This window comes from Plecotus auritus (genome assembly GCF_963455305.1).
Source record: "Plecotus auritus genome assembly, chromosome: 10".
NCBI classification, from domain to species: Eukaryota; Metazoa; Chordata; class Mammalia; order Chiroptera; family Vespertilionidae; genus Plecotus; species Plecotus auritus.
Window position 1 is genome coordinate 47,900,865 of NC_137785.1, and position 21,959 is coordinate 47,922,823.

Consider the following 21,959-nt stretch of genomic DNA (forward strand, 5'->3'; position numbering starts at 1 on the left):
CTCCTTTCCTGCCTCCCCCTGTCTCTTCCTGCCCCCTCATATACCCGTTTTTTTGTGGCAAAGGGATCCTTGGTCCTGGCTCTTTCTGAGAAGAGCTGTAACCCATGCCTGCAGCAGATCTTCACAGGCACACATACCTTCAGGGTCACGGAGCCCCACCTGCCTTTCTGTGCCCTGGCTGAGTCCCGAAGAGGGGCCTTGGGCTTTGGGCTTAGCCTCTGATGCAGGGAAGGAGACTCCATGTGGGGCCTGGCTTGCTTTGCTTTTGCTTTTTCCCCTCAAGTCTTGGGGACTAGTGTCTGGTAGGGAGGTGGGCAGAATGTGGCTCAGCGCTGCCACCTCCAGCCTTGCTGCAGTTCTCTCACAGCCAGAGCAGCGGCCTGTGGAGGCCGAGCCTGTGCCTTCCTGCTCTGCCCCGGAGGCGAGGCGAGGCCTGCCGCCCCACTGCCCTCAGGGCCTGACTGACATTTCATTCTCCTCCTCAGGCCAACCTCTACCCCACCGTAGGCCTGCAGACTCCCGGGGAGATTGTGGACGCCAACTTTGGGCAGCAGCCCTTCCTGTTTGACATTGAGGACTACATGCGGGAGTGGCGTGCCAAGGTCCAGGGCACTGTCCACTGCTTCCCCATCAGTGCCCGGCTTGGCGAGTGGCAGGCGGTGCTACAGAAGTGAGTGCCCTGCTCCTGCCCTTACCCAGCCCTGCCCCAACCCAGGGGCCTCACTGTCCTCTAGGCCCCTTATGAACTCCAGTGGGTAGTGCTCCTTCCTGAAAGCTCTCCCAGATGACTCTGCCTGCTGCTGTTCTGCTTCCCTCTTATCTGATGGGTGGCTCCCATTCAGTTCTCCAGATCTCCTGTTAATTAAACCTTTTCCCCCTGCCCCCAACTGGATCTAATGGCTCCATATGGAATATCACCAGCAGGGCTGTTTTGCCTACCCAGGTGATTTTGCAGAGGATGTCCTAGGATGCCATCTGGTTTCTTCCTCTGTAGATTTATTTTCACCATAGGGAGTATCAATCATGCCATTATTCTGGCCTGAGGTCACTTTTCAGGGTCAGCATCCAGCTAAGTCCCAGGCATCCATGTCATTGGGGGCAGGAAGACAGTCCTTCCTTGGACCAGCCTAGCCAGCTTTTGGCTGATTAATTCCCAGGCTGTCCTAGAGGCCAGTCTTGGTGAGAATCCCAAGGGAGGTCAGGTTTGGGTCTCTCTTCCATTTACCAGTTGCAGGCCTGAGTGAGGCAATGACCAGTACCCACTCTGCCAGGAGGAGGGTTAGCTTGTTAGCTTGGTTCCCAAGGATAGGCAGTGAAGAGCTAGGCTTCCATTAGCCCTGGTCCCTTGGGTTGGGTTCTTTGTGTAGTTTTCCTTTCTTGAGGGATTGAAATTGAGCCAAGCCCTAGGTAGAGTTGAGGTAGGATGAGGTGGCCAGACCCTTCTCAGGAAGAGCAGCACTGCTACGTTTTGTTCCCAGCCCCCAGAGCTAACGAGAAGCTCATCCTCGGAGGGCCAGCCCAGTGCCTGTCCCTGTAGCACACTTGCTGGGATGGGCAAGGGAGAGCTGGAGCTGCCCCAGCTGTGTGGGGGCGGGACTGATACTCTCAGCTTACAGGGCTTGGGCTCAGCACGTGGGTGTACTTGTTTACATGTGTGTATCTGTGTGCCTGTGTGTGTTCATAGGTAGTATTTGCCAACACCTGCATATAACTTGTGTTTGTTTTATGAACATTGTTAATGGCTATATTATCTAGGAGACAAATTTGCTTCAAGCTCCTTGACTGGCTTCCCTTGGTGGGAGGTTCAGGTTAATTCCTGTGTTTTGCTTGTGTAGATAACCCTTTTGTACATTGAGTTTTTCTTAATAAGGATTATTTTTTTGCCTGGCTGGTGTTGCTCAGTGCTTGAGCGTCAACTCTTGAACCAGGAGGTCACGGTTCAATTCCCAGTCTGGGCACATGCCGGGTTGTGGGCTTCATCCCCAGTAGGGGACATGCAGGAGGCAGTGGATCGATGTTTCTCTCTCCTTGATGTTTTCTATCTCTTCTTCTCCCTTCCTGTCTCTCTCTCAAGTCAATAAAATCATTTTAGAAAAAATATTATTTTCGCCGAAACCGGTTTGGCTCAGTGGATAGAGCGTCAGCCTGTGGACTGAAGGGTCCCAGGTTCGATTCCGGTCAAGGGCATGTACCTGGGTTGTGGGCACATCCCCAGTATGGGGTGTGCAGGAGGCAGCTGATCGATGTTTCTCTCTCATCGATGTTTCTAGCTCTCTATCCCTCTCCCTTCCTCTCTGTAAAATATCAATAAAATATATTTAAAAAAAATATTATTTTCTTGGTGCCCTTTCAAGCAGTGGAATTATTGAATCAAAGTGACTGGACAGTTTAGTGGCATCTGATATGCATATGAACTCATCTGAAACATGTGTCACCAAAAAATTTTGCCGGTGTGTTTATAATAAAATATAATTATAAGAATTATTACTGCCCAGCTGGCGTGGCTCAGTGGTTGAGCGTCTTCCTATGAACCAGGAGGTCACGATTCGATTCCCAGTTGGGGCACATGCTTGGGTTGCGGGCTTGATCCTCAGTGTGGGGCATGCAAGAGGCAGCCGATCAATGATTGTCTCTCATCATTGATTTTTCTATCTTTCTTTCCCTCTCTCTTCCTCTCTGAAATCAAAAATATATATTTTTTAAAAAAGAGTTATTACTTAGACTATAGCAGTGGTCGGCAAACTGCGTCTCGTGAGCCACATGCGGCTCTTTGGCCCCTTGAGTGTGGCTCTTCCACAAAATACCATGGCCTAGGCGAGTCTATTTTGAAGAAGTGGTGTTAGAAGAAGTTTAAGTTTAAAAAATTGGCTCTCAAAAGAAATTTCAATCGTACTGTTGATATTTGGCTCTGTTAACTAATGAGTTTGCTGACTACTGGACTATAGCATTAAGATGCATAATTTCATAATAAGAGTCTGTATTTATTGACTTCTTACTTTGTGCTGGGCACTTTATGTATATCATCTCATTTACCCCCCTGAAACACAAGGGGCACACAGCTAAACTTCTGTACCTTCCTCATGGCAGCCCTTCAGACATGTGTCTGGCAACTATAATAGTGCCATTTATCACATGCACAAGCCAAGGTATTCACCTCCTCTATACATCAGATGTGAGGCCTCTTCCTTCTGCTCTACATGTGTGTGCACACACACGTGGAATTAAATGGCTGCTGGGCCTTGGGCTTCTCAGGACTATTTTCCCAAGATTGTGCTCCTGTTGGCCATGTTGTTGCCTGTTTTCTTGGCTTCCCAGGGCCCTGAATTGTGACATATCAGGAATAACTTGTTCATGGGTTAGCTCCTCATGACCCTTTAGAGCCAGCACCCCTGAGGCCCAAGTTTGCTTGGTGAGCTAGAATGTTCCTGCCAGGCACGTAGGGCAGCCCACAGAGGAGCTCCTGTGTCTGTAGAAGGTATGCACGTGGCGTGCATTCTCCCTGGCTGGGCAGCTGCCAGACCGCTTGGCAGGCTGCCTTTCCAGGAAGCCCTCAGAGACTGTTGAACATCTCTGGACTTGTTGCATTTCACAGCAGGCAGCTGCTTCTCTAAGATGGTGTGTGTGCTTTTGTTACCATGCTTGCCCACTTGTGGGCAGCATATCACAGAGAAACTGCAGCCACTCCTCCAAGCCCTGAGGACAGATGTGACCAGCCCCAGCCCAACCTGACTGCATAAGCACTGGGGGAAGTTTTCATTTTGTTTCAACCCCTTTGTTCTCATTCTGTGGAAGTTGCACCTCTAAGATGTGTAGGGAAGATCTAAACAGGGAAGTTGTCTCATCAGGTGGTCAGTGAGAAATGCAGTTCTTTTTTTTTTTTTTTTTAACATTTTTAAATTACAGTTTACATTCAATATTATTTTGTATAACTTCCGGTGTACAGCATAGTGGTTAGTCGTATACTTTACAAAGTAGTCCCCCTGACATTTCAAGTACCCACTTGATACCAGACATAGTTACTACAATAGTACCGACTATATTCCCTATGCTGTACTTTACATCCTTGTGACTATTTGGTAACTACGAGAAATGCAATTCTTGAGTGTCACCTGAGCATTTTCTTTCTTCTAGCATGGTCTCATCTTACCTGGTGCATCATGGGTATTGTGCCACAGCCACAGCTTTTGCCCGAATGACTGAAACCCCGATTCAGGAAGAGCAAGCGTCCATAAAGAACAGACAAAGTAAGGTTGATTCTCCTCTCCCCTTTCCCTCCCTCCCTCACCTGTCCCGAACTCTGCTGTCTGGTTCATGCCAGCCTGGGTAACCTGCCAGAATTCCATTCAGCTCTGGTCCTCACCACCAGGAGACCAGCCCAGAGCCCCAACCCAGCCCCAGGCGCTGCTTCTGTCCCTCCTTCAAGACAGCGCTGCCGCCCTGACCGGTTTGGCTCTGTGGATAGAGCGGAGGCCTGCGGACTGAAAGGTCCCAGGTTCGATTCTGGTCAAGGGCATGTACCTTGGTTGCGGCACATCCCCAGTAGAGGGTGTGCAGGAGGCAGCTGATCGATGTTTCCTTCATCGATGTTTCTAACTCTATCTCTTTCCCTTCCTCTCTATAAAACATAAAAAATCAATAAAATATATTTAAAAAAAAAAAAAAAAAAAAGACAGCGCTGCCCAGATGGACAGTCTGGCAGCATGGGAATGTCACAGTGCCACCTCCCTAATGCACACTCTGCTGGCCTGGCTGGCTGGATCTCACTCCCCCCGTGCTTCTTCCCCCTGAATCCTGGCTTTTATTCAACATCTTGTTCATGGTCTTCTGACAAGAGTATGTTTGCATCATGGACCAAATGTCCTTCCTTTCATACCATTTACTCAACTTAAGTAGTTCTGCCTTCTCCTGGCCATAGAGAGGACTGAAGTAATCAGTGTGAAATCTGATGCTCAATGGCTGCTGTGTTAGCACCTGTTTCTCCTCCCTATCTCTGGTCCTGCCCTTTGCAGACAACCAAAGGCAGGAGCCAAAGGAAGCTTTCCTGGTGTTCATACTGGCCTGTGTACTGTGGGGTTCGTTTATGGAAAGAGGGTAGACAAAGAGGAACAGGGCCCAGGAAAGAGATAGGAAAAGGAGAGAAGAGTGAGGGAGAATGGGTATGTGTGGACATGTGTGTCTGTGTGTGCCTGCTTGCGTCTCTCTGAGCCTGCCGTCTCTGTATATGTGCATGTGTCTGTGTCTCCCAGAGAAGCTACGCCCATCCAGACAAACAGAAAGGCATCCCAGACTTGGGATCTATGAATGAGAGTCTCAGACCCAGAAGTCGCTCCAGCAAGATGCACCAGGCCCAAGGGCAAGAGCAAGATGCTGATGCCTGAGAGGTGTCAGTGTCAGAGATGCCAGTGTGAGGAGGATGATCTTCTCTCCCGGCAGGGAGCATGCTGCAGCCCCTGAAGACTGCCAAGACATGGGCTCTTGCCCAGAAACCAGTGCCCTCCATTGCCCCTGTGAGGCCTGAAAAGAGAGAAATCTGTCTGAAGAGGAGCTCCTAGGGTCACTGAACTGCTTGGGTGCCAATCCCCCCATCATGTTCCAACAGCCAGGGCCCCTCCTCCAACCCAGACTCTGGTGACCTGTACTTCTTAGGAACAAGCCTCCAAACTCACCCTGTTGCCGCTGGGCTGAGAGTCCCTGCTCTGTTTTCCCTCTTATTCTTTGAGGACTCGCAACGCTTGGCAGAAACCAGGGTCTGTTGTGGGGCTGGATGCCAGGTTCTTTCTTCAGCCTCTTCTATGAGCATCTCAACTGGCATGGCGCTCTGAGCTAGCCCACCTGACTGCCGGCTGGTCTGTGCTCAGGGCTGGCAGTGTGCAGGCTGCAGCTCTGAGGACGGTCTGCAGCCCCTCACTCACTGCCGTGTTCTTGCTCTCTGCAGAGATCCAGAAGTTGGTACTGGAGGGCCGTGTGGGTGAGGCCATTGAGACCACACAGCACTTCTACCCAGGGCTGCTAGAGCACAACCCTAACCTGCTCTTCATGCTCAAGTAAGTTTTGGGGCCTACCAGCTCCCCCATAGCCCAGCCCTTCTCAGCTGGTGGTGGGAACATGCAACCCGGACCAAGCCCAGAGCAGTGCCGCTCCGCTCCCTCTGCAGGTGCCGACAGTTTGTGGAGATGGTGAATGGGACTGACAGTGAGGTCCGCAGCTTGAGCTCCCGAAGCCCCAAGTCCCAGGACAGCTACCCTGGCTCCCCCAGCCTCAGCCCCCGACACGGCCCCAGTAGTTCCCACATGCACAACACAGGTCAGCCACTCTCCAGAGGGCTCTGGGAAATACTGGTGTGGAGAAGAAAGTCCACTTACAATACCCTTCCCTGGGCTGGGCTTAGGGTTCACTGCTGGATTTGGGAGAAGGGAAATGGGACCACTCTAGTCTTTCCCAGTGCCCTGCTTGATGGCAACTTGCTCCTCCTCCTCTTACTGTTCCCTGCCTTACAGGTGCAGATAGTCCCAGCTGCAGCAATGGCGTCGCATCCTCCAAGAGCAAACAGAACCACAGTAAATACCCCGCGCCCAGCTCCTCCTCGTCCTCCTCCGCGTCCTCCTCTTCCTCCTCGTCCCCATCCTCCGTCAATTATTCTGAGTCCAACTCAACAGATTCCACCAAGTCCCAGCCCCACAGCAGCACCAGTAACCAAGAGACCAGGTGCCTGTCTTAGATTCTTCCTCTGCCTTCTGCTCTGTGCCACCTGGGCACACTGCAGCCTGTCTTTTGAGTACTGCCCCCTGCACTTCCTCCTCCACCTCCATCCCAGGTCTGTGCCTGGAGTAGTAGCTGCTGACCTGCCAGGCATTGTCTCCGGCTTCTGGCCCTACCATGATTCAGCTGCCACTTTACTCTGTCCTCTCTTTATCCAGAGGCACCCGCACTGCCAGGCTGAGAATGTGGTCTCCCAAAGAGACCAGGCCTTAGAACCCCCAAAGTATACTGAAGGCACTTTTACTCGGCTTGGCTTGTGGTCATCCAGGTTGGGCAGGCTAGATACAAGTGGCCTTAGGATTCGGGTCCGGAAGAGATGCCCGTTGGGTCTCACAGGCTCCTGTCATTTGGGGGTGGGGGATGGTTAGAGGTGTGCCAACTCGGAGGAGGGTCAGTAAGGGGAGGGTCATAGAGGCAGCATTGGGACAAGAGTGAGAATCAGATGACAGACCTCTGGCTGGTATTTCAGGAGGGGCCAAGTGTTGGAGCCTGGGAAGCCAGAGCTGTCCTTTCATGCTCCTAGGAGCCCTCAATTAACCCACAGCATAGCTATAGGAGGCCCAAAGAAGCTGCTGCAACCACATCACCTTGGCCAACTCCCACCTCAACCCTTCTCCACAGCGACAGTGAGATGGAGATGGAGGCGGAGCATTACCCCAATGGTGTGCTGGAGAGCATGTCCACGCGCATTGTCAATGGTGCCTATAAGCATGAGGACCTGCAGACAGATGAGTCCAGCATGGGTGAGGGCCGTGCTCCAGCATGGTGTTCCATGGGCGGCAACACTCAGTCCAGATGCCCCTTCCCCCTGGGAGGGGGTTTGGATGGGCAGGCTTTGGCAGCTTGAGAGGCCCTAGGTAGACCTGGTTCACTGCCTCCTTAGCCAATCATTAATGGATGCTTGAGGTGGGAAGGCCCTGGCCTATTGCCAAGACCAGGGCCCCTGCGTTTGAGGCTAGAGAGTTGGTGAGAGTGAGCACTATTGTGAACCCCCATGCATCTGTACAGGGTAGGGAGAGGGAAAGCTTTTGAGCTGACTCCCAGAGCACGTCTAGGTGGACTAAGAGCACCTCAGCTACGATGGTCCACCTGCTCCTCCCAGCCCTCACTTGCCTCTGGCAGAAGCTGTACCCCTCACCCCAAGGTCCTTCTTGCCATGTTCTCTTTGGTGTCCTCCCTCAAGTCCTCCCTTTCTCTCCTCACTCCTCCTGATGTGTTCTCTGCTGGACTCTGGGTGCAGATGATGGGCATCCTCGGCGGCAGCTCTGTGGGGGCAACCAGGCTGCCACAGAAAGGATAATCCTGTTTGGCCGCGAGTTGCAGGCACTGAGTGAGCAGCTGGGCAGGGAGTATGGCAAGAATTTGGCCCACACGGAGATGCTGCAGGTACAGAACAAGCCAGGCCCTCATCCAGAGAGGGCCCCCATTTGGTAATGGAGGCATGGTGACTCTGGGAGGGTCCTCGGGACAGCAGCACCAGGACAGAGTGGGCTCCAGTCAAGTCTGCAACGGGAAATGGGACATCCAGGGTGTAACCCACCCTCTCTAGGCTCTAGGGAGGCCACAACCCTCCCTGACCCAACAATGGGGTGTGTGGTACCCTCACTGAGTGTCACAGAGGTGTGTGTGTAGTGTGTGCTACAGTCTTCTCAAGAGTGCCCTGTCCCTTAGGATGCTTTTAGCCTCTTGGCATACTCAGACCCCTGGAGCTGCCCAGTTGGCCAGCAGCTTGACCCCATCCAGAGGGAGCCTGTGTGCGCTGCCCTCAACAGTGCTATTTTAGGTAAGTTGATCTAATAAAAATAGAAGCTTGCCCATGAGTGCATGGGTTGGCCCCCTCCCTTTTCTCCCTAGGAATTGCTGATGTTTGTCCAAATCAGGGCAGTGAGCTCTACCCAAGAGCTCTCTGGTGTCCCACAGGACTCTTGGGCTCCTGTGGCTGAACCTAAATCCTCACCTCCCTCTGCCTAATTGAGTAGATTGTGATGGGCCCTAGGTTGTGACCGTGGGCCCAGGCCAGCCCATTGCTCTGAAGAAAGCAAAGGTCCTCTGGTTTCTGGCATGGCTGCAGGGTCATGACCTGGTGGCTGGGACACACACACAGACATGTGAACACTCTGTTTCAAGAGATTTTGTTCAACCCCCTTCTCTCCCCCCCCCCCGACCTCCCCTACCACTACCCCCGCCCCCCCCCCACACACACACACATACACCCCTCTGTTCCCAAGGAAATTTTTATCTGGGCCAAGCCCTGGGCAGGGCAGTGACTAGGCCTTGTCTTTCTTCCACAGAGTCGCAAAACCTGCCAAAGCAGCCCCCTCTGATGCTCGCCCTGGGCCAGGCATCTGAATGTCTACGGCTTATGGCCCGAGCGGGCCTGGGATCTTGCTCCTTTGCCAGAGTCGACGACTACTTGCACTAGCTGACCATGCTGGCTGGCCCCACTTGGCCCTCTCTTGGCCCCAGGGCTGGAGCCCAGCCCTCCATAGGCATCTGGCGCAGGGACCTGAAAGCCATGGGCAGAGTCCACTCCTCCTGCTGGCCTCCTCACCTTCTTTTCCTTCCTTTTTCCCCACCTTTAGTCTCTCTCCCCCCACACCCACCTCCACATGCAGCGGCCTATGACACAGTATTGGCTGGTTACTCTCTTGTAGCGCCTACTTTGAAATGGGGGTTTTGTTTTGAGGAGGGGTTGGAGTTTTTTAATCTTTATTTTTTTCCTCCTGACTGAGCCACCAGTATTTATCTCTGGAGAGTTTGTGCTGAGCTGGTTTCTGCTAATTTAGTGATGAAGCCTATCCAAGTTGGTGATAGCTTATTATTTTCATAAGTAAAAAAATGAGATTATATATATATAAATATATATATATTAAAAAAGACACAGTATTTATCGTAGTGTTAGTGGTCCTGCACCTCTTGGGTGAGGCTGTCCAGACACCATATGTTTTTATTTGAGTCCAACTCATTAAAAAAGAATCATCTCTGTAACCTCAGCCAAGTGATTTATTTCAAGCTCCCCTTTGTTGAGCTACAGGCCCAGCTGCAGCTTAGGGAAGCGCATTAGGCTTGAGGGGGGTGGGGGTGGGGAAGGGGGACAGTGGCACTTAGTGGGCAGGTCAGGCTAAGCTGGTTTGCAGAATCTAAGAGGTGTAGGTCCCCAGGCCCCTGAGAGTCAGACTGAGCAGAGACCTGTAGGGCCAGGGGTCCAGAGAAGAGAAGAGTTGACACAAGGCCTCACAACAAAGCAAGGGAGTAGAGGGTTCTTGACCAGCACACTATCTACCATTTTACCTGCCTTTCACTGCCTTCCTTGCACCTCTCTCTTCCCTTTTCAACATCCTTCCTTCACTTGTTAAGATGGCCAAATAAGTCATTTACTCTAAATTGATTGCCTGGAATCTACCTGCCTTCGACCTGAGAGCTGCTGTGTATCAGGCTACGGGGAAGAAGTCTCCAATCCCAGGACAGAGACCCTTGAGTACAGGGCCTGCTTCCTGCCTGGATCTTCACTGGCTCTGCACAGCTCTGATGGAATCCATGCTTTCTCTTGAGAAGCCAGGACCTTGCAGAGGCAGGTTCTTGGGCTGCTGGTCGCTGGAGTGGATGGAACCCTTGACCTTCTAGGCCAGGCTTCACTGCAGCTGTGCCAGGCAGCTCCCTGCAGTTCGGCCCCAGCCACTCTTAGATAGACTGTTATGAGTATTTGCTGACTGGAGGAAGGGACCTCACGGGCTTTACAAATGTCCCACCAGCCCCGTCAGATGGATCCTTACAGCTGGTAGGGGCAAAAGCAGTCCTGGTACTGTCATCAGGAAAGAAAGGGCTACAATGGCTTCCAGGACGTGGGTGGCCATCTGCTGCGAGGACTGACAGCCCAGGGAAGAAGAAAGGGAGGAGGTCTACCCAGAGGAGCACCAGGAGGGACTGGGATTTCTCCACCTGCTTCACAGTGGGAGGGAGCACACAAGTAGTCCCTGCAAAGGAACGAGGTCCAAAGTTGAATTTCCAGTCCCTGCCTCGATCTGGCCTGGGCAAGCTGCTGCTCTCTGTCAGTGGACACAGGAATGGTTGGGATGGCCTGAGATATTCAGTGTCAATCAGGCCTTGCTGAGCCCACAGTTGGACAACAAGAGAAATGATTGAGTTGGACCAGTTGCTAGTGATGAGGTCAGGATCTGGCCCTGTGCTGTCTTAGGGTTCTGCCTTGGGACATGATCCTATAGGCTGCTGTTTTTTCTTGGTCCCACCAAGGCAGCTGGTGGCCCACAGACCATGGCCCATCAGGGAGTTGTCCTGTCTGTAAAGGAAACTCATACTGTATAGGTCTAGGGATGCCTAACTCCCAAACCCAGAGGTAGAAATATCAGTCTGTTAAAATGGCCAGAGCCAAGAAGGTTTGGGAATTAAAACCAGAGGCTCTTGCAGCTGGGATGGGGTACAGAGGACATCTGCTCCACTACCCTCTCCTTTTACAGGAAACAGGTCCAGGAGGTGAAGTGAATTGGCCAACGTCACAGAGCAGATTTGTGCCAGAGTCGGGACTAACCTCATCCTGTGGGTTGGGCAGCACTGTTAAGTCCTAAAGCTGAATGGCGGGCGAGGGGTTAGGCTCAGCAGTGTTAGGGAGGCCTCCAGCAGTGTCTGAACAGCTGGTACTTTCAGGGGTGTGTCAGGGATGGGGATAGGTGCCTGGGCTTGGGCTGTGGAGCATCTGAGAGAGGGCCCAGGAGGGTCCGGGACAGCTGTGTGCTGCTTGGGGTTGGTTGTCCGCCTGGCTTGCACTCAGTACCCATGGCCATCTCCCCATTTTCTGTGCCTTATCTCACTGTTTCAGCTGAGTCCAAGTTGTTTACTCTGTTCCTCTCCAGAGGGGCTCTCTGTCCCAGTTGGACAGTTTACCATTGGGACATAAGCCTTTGCCCCACAAGCCGAGGAGAGGACCAAAACCAAGCTGCTTGAGCCCACTGTCTTGCTCATAGTCCAGGCCTACCTGCCTGCCAGCCAGAGGAGCCCCTTATGCACACCCAGTCCCTCCAGCCTGCTTCCAGGAGCCGAGAGAGGGGGAAGCAGCTGGGAGAAGCCCTGGTGAAGAACCGGACTTGACCCAAAGGGTCAGGAGGAAGACTTAGCCCTGTTGGGTTGTCCAGCCCTGAGAGAACAGCCTGCCTTCCTAACCTTTTCTCCTCATGCCACCAAATGATTGCTCCTTCCAGAGTGGATGAAAACTGGCTGACCACACAAAGCCAGAACCCTGATCCTCACCCACATGGGTCTGTGGCTAGGCGCAGGCCTTCAAAAAGGGGACACTAAGAGAAGTGGGGATTGCCTGGCCACCCAGCGCCTTCCTACACCCCATAAGCAAGCACAAAGAAGATGAGGCAGAGAACTGTCCGAGCTGAAAGTTCCTATGGTTGCTCACAACTCAGGTATGCATGCTGCGTGGTGGCTGGGCAGCAGAGCCCTGCTTGACCACCAGTCCTGTGCACCCGGACCTGTGGCCAGATTGTGGATTCTGGCTGCCTGAGGCGCCGCCTTTTTGCATAGGGTTTTCCTCCATTAGTAACTACAGCTGACACAGACGTCCTCCATATTGTGCACACTGGTTCTGCCTTTGTCCTCGCAAGTTGATAGTTGGCATTAGCATGAAACTTGTGGGTGTGGGAGGGTTTAGAGAGAATTCTAACACAAAACATCCTATTAAATTGTACTTGAGAGATGAAAAAACTGTTGTATTTTGACAGAATTATTTTTATTAAAATACACATCCATGAGCAGTCACGAGTGTCTGGTCTCTGTTTGGGTCTTACTGAGGCTGGCACCCCTTGTGTGGAATACAGTGTCCTAGAGAGGGTTTGGCCTCTTCTCAGCCCACTTCTCAAGTGCCTAGGCCCCTGGTGCCTCAAGGACTCTCTAGACTTTGGGTATTTTCAAGACCCCAAAGAGGACAGGTACTTCAGTTCTCTCCCCCAAAATAGCTTTCATCTGAGATAAAGAAAAAGCAAATTCAACTTCAAAAAATTGGGCCACAGGACGTCCTACCCTCAAAATAAGATTTTAATGCATTCCAAATACGTTCACCACAAACACTGGACAGTAAAAAAAGAGCTCTTCTATTGAGGGGTATTGAGGTTAGCCTCCTGTCAATCTTAGGAGAGAGCTTGTGCTCAAAATCCTAGTTTGGTCTACTAACTTGGTAACTCTGGAAAATTAACTCTCAGTTTCAGTTTCCCCATCCTTAAAATGTGGTCATTTCTTCTACCCCATGGTAGTAGGAGATTCTAGCATGCATAGGGCATGCTTGGCACATAAGGATGCAGTACAGGTGACTGACTACCCTGCCTCCATGAGGATGCTCCTTAGTGTGACTGGCCTGCTTCTGCCTCATTCTGCCTTCTATGCTTCCAAAGTATCAGGGTTTGATGCAAAGGAGAGATATAGTAGCTTAGGCTGGTGTCCACCTGGAGGTGGGACTGGAAACATATTGGGGCAAAGAAGTCATCTATGAGGCTACTGCAGTAGGCCAGCCACAAGAGGACAGATTTGAGAAATATTTAGGAGATGTTAGCACAACAGGATGAGTGACTGGATGTAAGAGAGATGGAAGAAGCAAGAGACAAGATAAATGTAGGCTTTTGGTTGGAGTGAAGGGATGGATATTGGTGCCCCAAAATAGTATAGGGAATAGGTAGTGGCTAACAGTCACTGGAATGGGGGAGGTTTGCTGGAGAGCAAATGGATCCACATCTGAGAGAGACATTTCCTGGAACTGGAAAGGGGTTCTGTGGTCCAGTAAATAAGGAAAACTCATCGATGGTCACAGTAAACATCACCATGTAATAAAAGCTCTAAAAATCCTGTGTTAAGATGTGCAGCTTAACACAGCACTTTCCAAACGTACAGTACTATAGATGCATTTTACAGGACTATTACTCTGCAGAACTCAGGAAAAAGCTAGTGTGGAGAGAAGAGTGAAATACAAATAAGCACAAATGTCCTGATTCCATAAGTAAAGCTATAGTGGATTAATTTCCTTCTAGACTAGTGGTTCTCAACCTGGACCAATCTTGCCGCCAAGGGGACATTAGGCAATGTCTGGAGATATTTTTGGTAGTCACAGCTGGGATTGGGTGCTACTGGTATCTAGTGGGTAGTGTTCAGGGACATACCTAAATATCCTACAAGGTTCAGACAGCCACCACAACAAGGAATTATCAGGCCCAAAATGGCAACAGTGCTGCTGTTGAGAAAACCTGCTCTAGAGCGAAATTTTGAACAAGACAAGACAAATAGATCAAACATAAGCATACTTTGATTCTGCCTTCTATGTGCCTGGCTTCAGAATCCAGGGGAAGGAATAAAGGAATAAAATCCCATCGGAAAAGGAGGTTTTGAGGTTACAACTTTTCATCGCTCTGGAAGCCTTCCATGCTCACACAGGTGGTGACAGTGGTGAGAAGTCCTGTCTCCTGCCAAAGCCGGGATAGCCCTGCAGGTCAGCTGGTCTCAGTGGAAACAGCTGCCTCAGTTCAACTGACATGTCCTATCATTACAGGCTGCTCTGGAAAGAGGTCCAACTGAGCCGGGTTCAGACTCACCAGGAGAGTCAGACAAGCAGGGATGGGGGCTTCCCATGCAGAAATAACCCCTAATCCCACATTTCCAACATAGCCTGCTTGACACTAAGGTTTACAGGTTTCACTATCCTAGCGGATTTGATGAATCAAGACTAGTCTTGTTACAAAATGGTATTTATTTGGTGTGGGGGCTGGGGAGGGGGGGGGGAGCATAGGCTCCAGTAAAGAGATCAGGGGGACTGAAGTCACAAGTCCCGAAGAATACTTAGATCTAAGGATAACCAAAGAACATCTAGGAAGCCGTGAAGTTCGAGAGAACTGCCGTTCTGCGAAGATAGGCCGTGTCCAATAGCAGACCTTCCTTCATTCCAGAACAACCCAGAACCTTCTTGCTCTTGATGCGGGCTGCGAACCAGAAAGAATCCCAGGCTGGAAAATATATCCCTCAGCCCCTCCACCGCCGGAAATGAATGACTAAGGCCTCCAGCCAAGCTATTTAACCTGCCCTCCCCCCACACAGCCGCATCACCCACGTTCCCTCGCCAACAACGAGCGAGCATGCGCAGCACCGGGTCTCGGCTCCTCCCCGCGGGGTTCCACCCCCGTCAGGGAGCATGCGCAGTTCTCCCTCTGATCCACCCCCCTCCCTTTCCAGAGCCCCCGGTTCCTTAGAAACCAGGCGGTGCGTTCCCGGTAGCTGCGCGCTAGGCTCTGGGGCCGGTGAGTCCTTGCCAGCCTCCCTCCCGGGGAGCTGGTGTCGGCTGAGACCATCCGGACCCAAGGTCTCCGGTGCGGAGCGGGACGGGCAATGCCAGCGTGCCAGGTGAGAGGCGGCCCGCGGCCGCGGGTGAGGATGGAGGAGGGCATGGCGCGGCTGCCAGCGGGTGTCGGCCGGCCTCTTCCGCGGCCCGGCGTCCGAGGTCGGGGCTGGAGGGGGCCGTTCTAGCTGCGAGCACTGGCGCGGAGTTTGGGGGTTGCGCGGAGTTTGAGGGTGGCCCGGAGTTGGCCCTCCCCACCTCAGAAATTGGACCTGGTCGTAAAATTGTAAAATTTGGGCTCCTGGAGGGACCTCGGCCCTAACCCATCCCTCAACTGGACGTAGAAGCCTAGGCTTCCCCGCCCTGTGAGGCAGACCCACCTACCTGTGTGAGGACCGACGCTTCGTGGATGAGGATGTATGTGAGGTGTGGAAGCCTCAGACAAAGGGCTCGTGAGGTGGCTGATCCATCCTCTTTCAGAGTGAGATGGGACTTTCCTGGGGGTGTGTGGGGGTGTGTGTAAGTGTTTCTTTAAGGAAAGAAAGAGTGTTTAGGTGGCAGGTGGGAGAGGAGACACCTCAGGAGGTGCGCGTAGCTCTGCCAGCCCAAGTGCCCACTGGCCATGTCTCAAGGGCCCCGGCCTACCTTTGAAGCTCGGGAAGGAAGCAGATGGACCTGCGGAGACAAAGGTGAGGTAAGGTATTCCCCTCAAGGAGGCACTGTCGCAGGAATGGTGAGGAAGGAAGAGGCGGCGGGGAGATCCGGACTCAATGAATGGTCATGTGAAGTTGACCTCCCAAACTACTGCAGAATCTGAAGACAGGACAGGAATAGAAAAGCTCAAAGCTGCCTTGGATAGACACCAAGTAAGGTTATAAACCATACTATTTGTGTTCTTTGTTCCCATAGTGTCATGCTGAGGGCAAGACACAGGAAGAAAGTGGGTATCCTGTGAGTGTCCAGAACCAGGGCCAGGCCACCACCCAGAGGACCTTTGTAAGCTCTGGGCTCAAAGGTCTCAGAAGGAAGAGTCCTTAGTGTATGACCCTTCATTTGAAGGGGACAACTGTTAAATTAGCAGCCACCCTTTAACCTGTTAGTGTGATATGAAGAGAGCTGGAGAAGATGGTTGTCTGTAAGAGTTGAGGAAGCTAGAGTCATTCCTGATAAGGAAACTCATTTCCTTCTGAAAAGCTACACCAGGGAACCAGAGTTTCAAGGCCATCCATTTTACAGAAAATGTGAAAAAAATAACTGCCTTTGCACTAGGGGTTGAGATAATCTGTCTGGACCAAGATTCAGCTGTGAGAGACTTTCTCTTAACCACCAGGTTGCACTACTTTTCCTATGGAATGATTGATCTGGGTCTGATCAATTATTTTTATTTGCTAGGAAAATTCACATATAAGATTTCTATAGTAATACTAGACCCCACTAGTAGTAGGATTAGCCATGAAAAAATCTCCCCTCCCCCAAAGAAACTTGAAAGATTTGTAATATGGAGGAAAGATGGTCGCTGGTTCTAATCATCAAAGTCAATTTATTGCTAGCTTGATAAAACTAATTTTCAGTGTATATTCAACTTTGCAGCAGGTTTTTGTTTTTTTTCCTTGCTCCCAGAATGAAAAGATACATTGAAAGTGTGATAATGTTAATAGGTCATATTAGTTTTAAGATGAATGCTTTAGGTTCACAAATCAATGCCAGACCATAACTATGGATATTCGGCTGTAAATTTATTTTATTTAAAATATAGTTAATGTACAATATTATATTAGTTTCAGGTGTATACCATAGTTATTCAGTATTTCATGGCTATGCATTTTATTGACTTTTCTTGCATCTGTGGAAATATTTTGTGTAAATACCTCAAGAGGTATAATGGGGCATTACCAGGAGGATATGTAATCTGTGGGGGAAATTGGCACTGTTAACCAAATCCTGTCAGAGAAGTTTTATGAAAGTCATTGTATTCTCATTAATTTATCATTAGCCCAGATAGAAGACAGACAAGTAGGCCAAAATCAAGGTAAGATTGACGGGGAGCAAGCAGTTCCCATCAGCAGAGCTGGATGGGCTGTGGGAGCATGCTTTGTAAGTGCACATACTAGCTTGAATGAGCAGTTTGAGAAGATATTGCTTAAATGTAATGAGTGTGCCTCATGGATTTGTGTGCATATTTTTGAGCTCCTGTAATCAGAAAGACACTTGTTTTCAGAGGAGAAAGATGGACTTACACACTCTCAAGGTGTTTCTTGTTTGCTGTGGCAATGAAACCTTTGACAGATAATTACTTAACATCCACTCTACTTTCTGGGGCAGCTGAGGGAAGTTATCAAATCTGGTCTGTAATAAAGTAATCAACAGTACTTAATAGGCCAAGGTACCAGATAAACCAGTAATGCTAACAGGGTTTGCTTTCACCAACTGATTTTCTAGTTATACAGTAAGAGGAGAAATTAAATGGCAATGCAGTGTCATCTGATGTAAGAAGTTGTCAAAATACAGACGTCAGTGTTCAGAAAATTAGGAATCAAATAGAGCAGCGGTTGCCAACGGGGGGTCTGCGGACCACTGGTGGTCCGTGAGGTCCGAAAGGTTGGCGGCCGCTGAAATAGAACTTAGAAGTGCCTTTCTGATGCCTGTCATCTCATGCATACTTATAGTAGAAGATCCAATTCTAGAACAAATCCACCATTGGAATTGGAAAATATCTAGGAAAAAATGGTAGATCTTGCTCTTTTTGAAAATGTGTATATAGTATGGTAATGGGACATTATTTTTCTTACATATAAGAATAACAGCTTTGTATTAGAAAACTTCAAGAGAGGCCCTGGCCAGCGTGGTTCCGTGGTTAGAGTGTCGTAGAGTGTTGGCCTTCAAACCAAAGGGTTGCGGGTTCAATTCGGGTCAACAGCACGTACCTGGTTTGCAGATTCCCTACCTACCCCGGTTGGGATGCATGCAGGAGGTAACGAGTTGATGTGGCTCTCTCACATTGATCTCCCCCCCCCACTTTCTCTCTCCCTCCCGCTCTCTCCCCCACTTCCTTCCTCCCCCCATCCCTTCCACTCTCTCTAAAAATCAATGGAAAATATCCTCTAGTGAGGATTAACAAAAAAAGAAAACTTCAAGAGAATCTAAAAGTCCAAATTACATGCAAATTTAGTTGTCAGGTGTTTTAAAAAGTGGGGAATTAAAGATATTTGAAATAGGCTTATACTTATGAAAGTCATTTTAAGTGTGTGTGTTACATGCCATTGCGTTGGCTCTGACTCCTGGCGACCCTATGAATGAATGATGTACACAGTGTTCTGTCTTCAACAGCCCTGCTCAGCTCCTGTAGACTCATGCCTATGGCTTCTTTTATGGAGTCAGTCCATCTCATATTGGGTCTTCCTTTTTTCCTGCTGCCTTATATTTTCCCAGCATTATTGTCTTTTCCACAGTGCCCTGCCTTCTCATGATATGACCAGAGTAGAACAGCTTGAAATTTTGTCATTTTTGCTTCTAGTGATGTTTTAAGCGATACTGAGAAAAACACGAAAGCAGTGAGACTTCCCTATACTCTAACACTTACGAATTAGCCATTAGGTCAGGAATGAGCTCAGTAAAGTATTCCTTCTTTAAACTGAGACAAAGAAAATGAGAAATGGAGTAAATATTTCCATTTCATGGTGATGGAAATGAACACTTAGAAAATAGGCATTAAACATTCAGAAGGAAGAGATAAATATTCCTGCATTACTTAAATACACTCAAGCTCTATCTTAAATACTTGTTCTTCAGTTCCTGCTCTTAAAAGGGGTGTAGCAATTAGTGCTTTTGTCCTAGGTACTGTCAGTTCTCTAGGTAGCCAATAACAAAAATGCCACACTCTTTGGGACCCAGATTGGCCAGGAATGCTAAGGGGATAGCTCACTCTCCCCCACACCTCTCCAAGTTGTTTACAAAAGCTTCTTCTGTGTTTCTATTCGTCCTTCAGAATGATTAAGAATGAAGGCTGTGAGCCCTGGCCGGTTGGGCTCAGTGGATAGAGCGTCGGCCTGTGGACTGAAGGGTCCCAGGTTCGATTCCGGTCAAGGGCATGTACCTTGGTTGCGGGCACATCCCCAGTGGGCGGTGTGCAGGAGGCAGCTGATCGATGTTTCTCCCTCATCGATGTTTCTCGCTCTCTGTCCCTCTCTCTTCCTCTCTGTAAAAAATCAATAAAAATATTTTTAAAAAAAATATTAAAAAAAAAAAAAGAATGAAGGCTGTGAGGAATGGGAACTGAGTACTGAGCACAGTCTTCCTTTCTGGCCTGGGAATAACTGTGTTATTCTCAAACTGTCAGCCCTCAGTTTTTCATGAGAGGAGATAACCCCAAAATAGAATGAGAAGCACTTCTCCTTGGCTTTGAGATTTACCATATCACTGTATAACCTCAAAGTCTTTATTATTTACTTTTACAATCCTATATAATAAAGCCCTTATTTGCTAATCGACCGAACAGTGGAACAACCGGTCTCTATGATGCGCACTGACCACCAGGGGGCAGGCACTCAACACAGGAGCTGCCCCCTGGTGGTCAGTGTGCTCCCACAGGGGGAGCACCACTCATCCAGAGGCCGGACTCATGGCTGGCGAGCACAGTGGCAGTGGCGGGAGCCTCTCCTGCCTGTGCGGCAACGCTAAGGAGCAGCGAGCCGAGGGGTAAAGGGTAAGGAGCAGCGAGCAGGCAGGCAGTAAGGAGCAAGGGGTCCCCGGACTGTGAGAGGGATCCTGGACTGCGAGAGGGATGTCCAACTGCTGGCTTAGGCCCAATCCCTAGAGGGCCTAAGCCGGCAGGCAGACATCCCCCGAGGAGTCCCAGACTGCGAGAGGGCACAGACTGGGCTGAGGGACACCCACCCCTCCAGTGCATGAATTTCGTGCACTGGGCTTAGAATGATAACATTAGGCAAATCATGTAACTTCTGGACTATAGTTTTTTATTTTGTATAATTTAAAAGAAAACAGCCCTAGTGGCCTGCAGATTGAAGGGTCCCAGGTTCAATTCCAGTCAAGGACACATTCCTGGTTGCAGGCTCAATCCCCAGTAAGAGGCGTGCAGGAGGCAGCTGATCAATGAATCTTTTATCATTGATGTTTCTATCTCTCTCTCCCTCTCTCTCTCCCTCTCCCTTCCTCTCTGAAATCAATAAAAATATATTAAAACAAAAAAACCCACACAAAACAAATTGAAAATGATATAAATGTCTAACACCAGAGAAATGAAAGCTGGATCATGTAGTCAGTAGAACCAATACTAAAGAGTAAGTGAAAAAAAAAAAAATCTCAGGATACAAAGTGAATAATAGTACATTGATTGCAAGAACATTGAACAAATGTAAAAAGTTTTTTTAAAAAAGCATAAGAACACAGTAATTTTCTATAATAAATATATACTTTTTAAAATATATATGTTTTTATTAAATATATAATAAAACTGGTTAGATCCCCTGTTGGGGCACATGCCTGGGTTTCAGGTTCGATCCCCAGTTGGGGAATGTGCGGAGGGTGGCCCATCGGTTTTTCTCTCTTCTCCCCTTCCTCTCTCTAAGCATGTTCTTGGGTGAGGATTAAAACAACAACAATAAATATATACATACTAGAGGTCCAATGCACGAAATTCTTGCAAGGGGCTTGGCCCTCGCAGGGCTTATCTGGAAGGATCATCCGGAAGGATGTCCAGAAGGTCGTTTGGCTGTCCGGTCTAATTAGCATATTATGCTTTTATTATCATAGATATATTTTTTAAGCAGAGTTGGAGGGGGTAACAATGGCAGGGTCTGGGCAGCACTGACAGTTCTTATCTAAGGTGTCCGTGAACCAAACAGCAATGTGGTTACCTAGATAATGAATTTACATGTGTATAATTGAAAGGTGACTTACAGATCTTGTGCTGCTTTCTAAAACTAATATTTCTTTGGTGCTTGTTGATGGATAGTTTTGACCCTTATGGTCTCTTGGGTGCTTGTAGCACAGTATCCCAAAGCATACTATAGGAAGTTCCATGTGGATAGTGGTTTCTGCAGCCCGATGGCAGTTCCCACTAGGAAATGGTTTTCATCTCTGAAGAGACTCTCTGAGGGTGGTATGTGAGATGGTGTGTTTGTCATGCCAGGCATCCTCTGATTTTCCAGGAGATGGGAGATGGTAGAGAGATCAGCCATACCTCCTATTACTTTTCAGCCTTTTGAATTCATATTCTTGTGCCAGGGCCTAAGAGGACATAGCTTGAATCTTGGAACAATGATTCAACATAGTACTTCTTATCTAATGTTATTTTCAAAAGTAAATCATTGTGCTTACTAGTACATGGCTGTTTCAGTTCCCCAGTCCTGGGCTTATTCAGTTCCTCAGCTCCTGGTTATTCTTTTAAATGGATTGTCTTTGTTTCTTCTTACTTCAGTTCTTTTTTTAAAAAAAATATATATTTTTATTGCTTTCAGAGAGGAAGAGAGAGGGGGAGAGAGCTAGAAACATCAATGATGAGCAAGAATCATTGATCAGCTGCCTCCTGCACGCCCCCCACTGGGGATCGAGGCCACAACCCAGGCATGTGCCCTTGACCGGAATCGAACCTGAAATCTTTAGTCTGCAGGCTGATGCTCTATCCACTGAGCCAAACCAGCTAGGGTCTTACTTCAATTCTTTATGTTTGTTTGTTTCCTTAATCCTCACCCTGAGGATATTTTTTTCCAATGATTTTTTTTAGAGAGATTGGAAGGGAGGGAGAGGGAAAAGGGGAGAAAGAGAAACATCATTGAGAGAGACACATCAATTGGTTGCCTCCTGCACACTCACCAGATCCAACCTCAACCCAGGTACATACCCTTGACTG

At 49.3% G+C, this 21,959-nt stretch overlaps 2 protein-coding genes across 4 annotated transcripts in view; both read left to right on the forward strand.

Moving 5' to 3' along the window:
- Positions 1-9,591, forward strand: part of RANBP10 (RAN binding protein 10) — a 67,828-nt gene extending 58,237 nt beyond the window's left edge. For both annotated transcript variants that reach the window (XM_080644350.1, XM_080644351.1), the window contains exons 6-14: positions 486-670; positions 4,132-4,244; positions 5,936-6,044; positions 6,155-6,303; positions 6,498-6,705; positions 7,381-7,502; positions 8,000-8,145; positions 8,431-8,542; positions 9,051-9,591. In XM_080644350.1, coding sequence (XP_080500476.1) covers positions 486-670; positions 4,132-4,244; positions 5,936-6,044; positions 6,155-6,303; positions 6,498-6,705; positions 7,381-7,502; positions 8,000-8,145; positions 8,431-8,542; positions 9,051-9,181 — 1,275 coding nt within the window. In that variant the 3' untranslated portion in view covers positions 9,182-9,591. The remainder of the gene's footprint in view (positions 1-485; positions 671-4,131; positions 4,245-5,935; positions 6,045-6,154; positions 6,304-6,497; positions 6,706-7,380; positions 7,503-7,999; positions 8,146-8,430; positions 8,543-9,050) is intronic.
- Positions 9,592-14,915: 5,324 nt separating this feature from the next.
- GFOD2 (Gfo/Idh/MocA-like oxidoreductase domain containing 2) overlaps positions 14,916-21,959 on the forward strand; it is a 39,668-nt gene continuing 32,624 nt past the window's right edge. The window contains exon 1 of one of the 2 annotated variants that reach the window (XM_080643606.1): positions 14,916-15,156. The gene's annotated coding sequence lies outside the window, so the exon portion shown is untranslated. The other variant, XM_080643607.1, reaches the window with a different exon arrangement.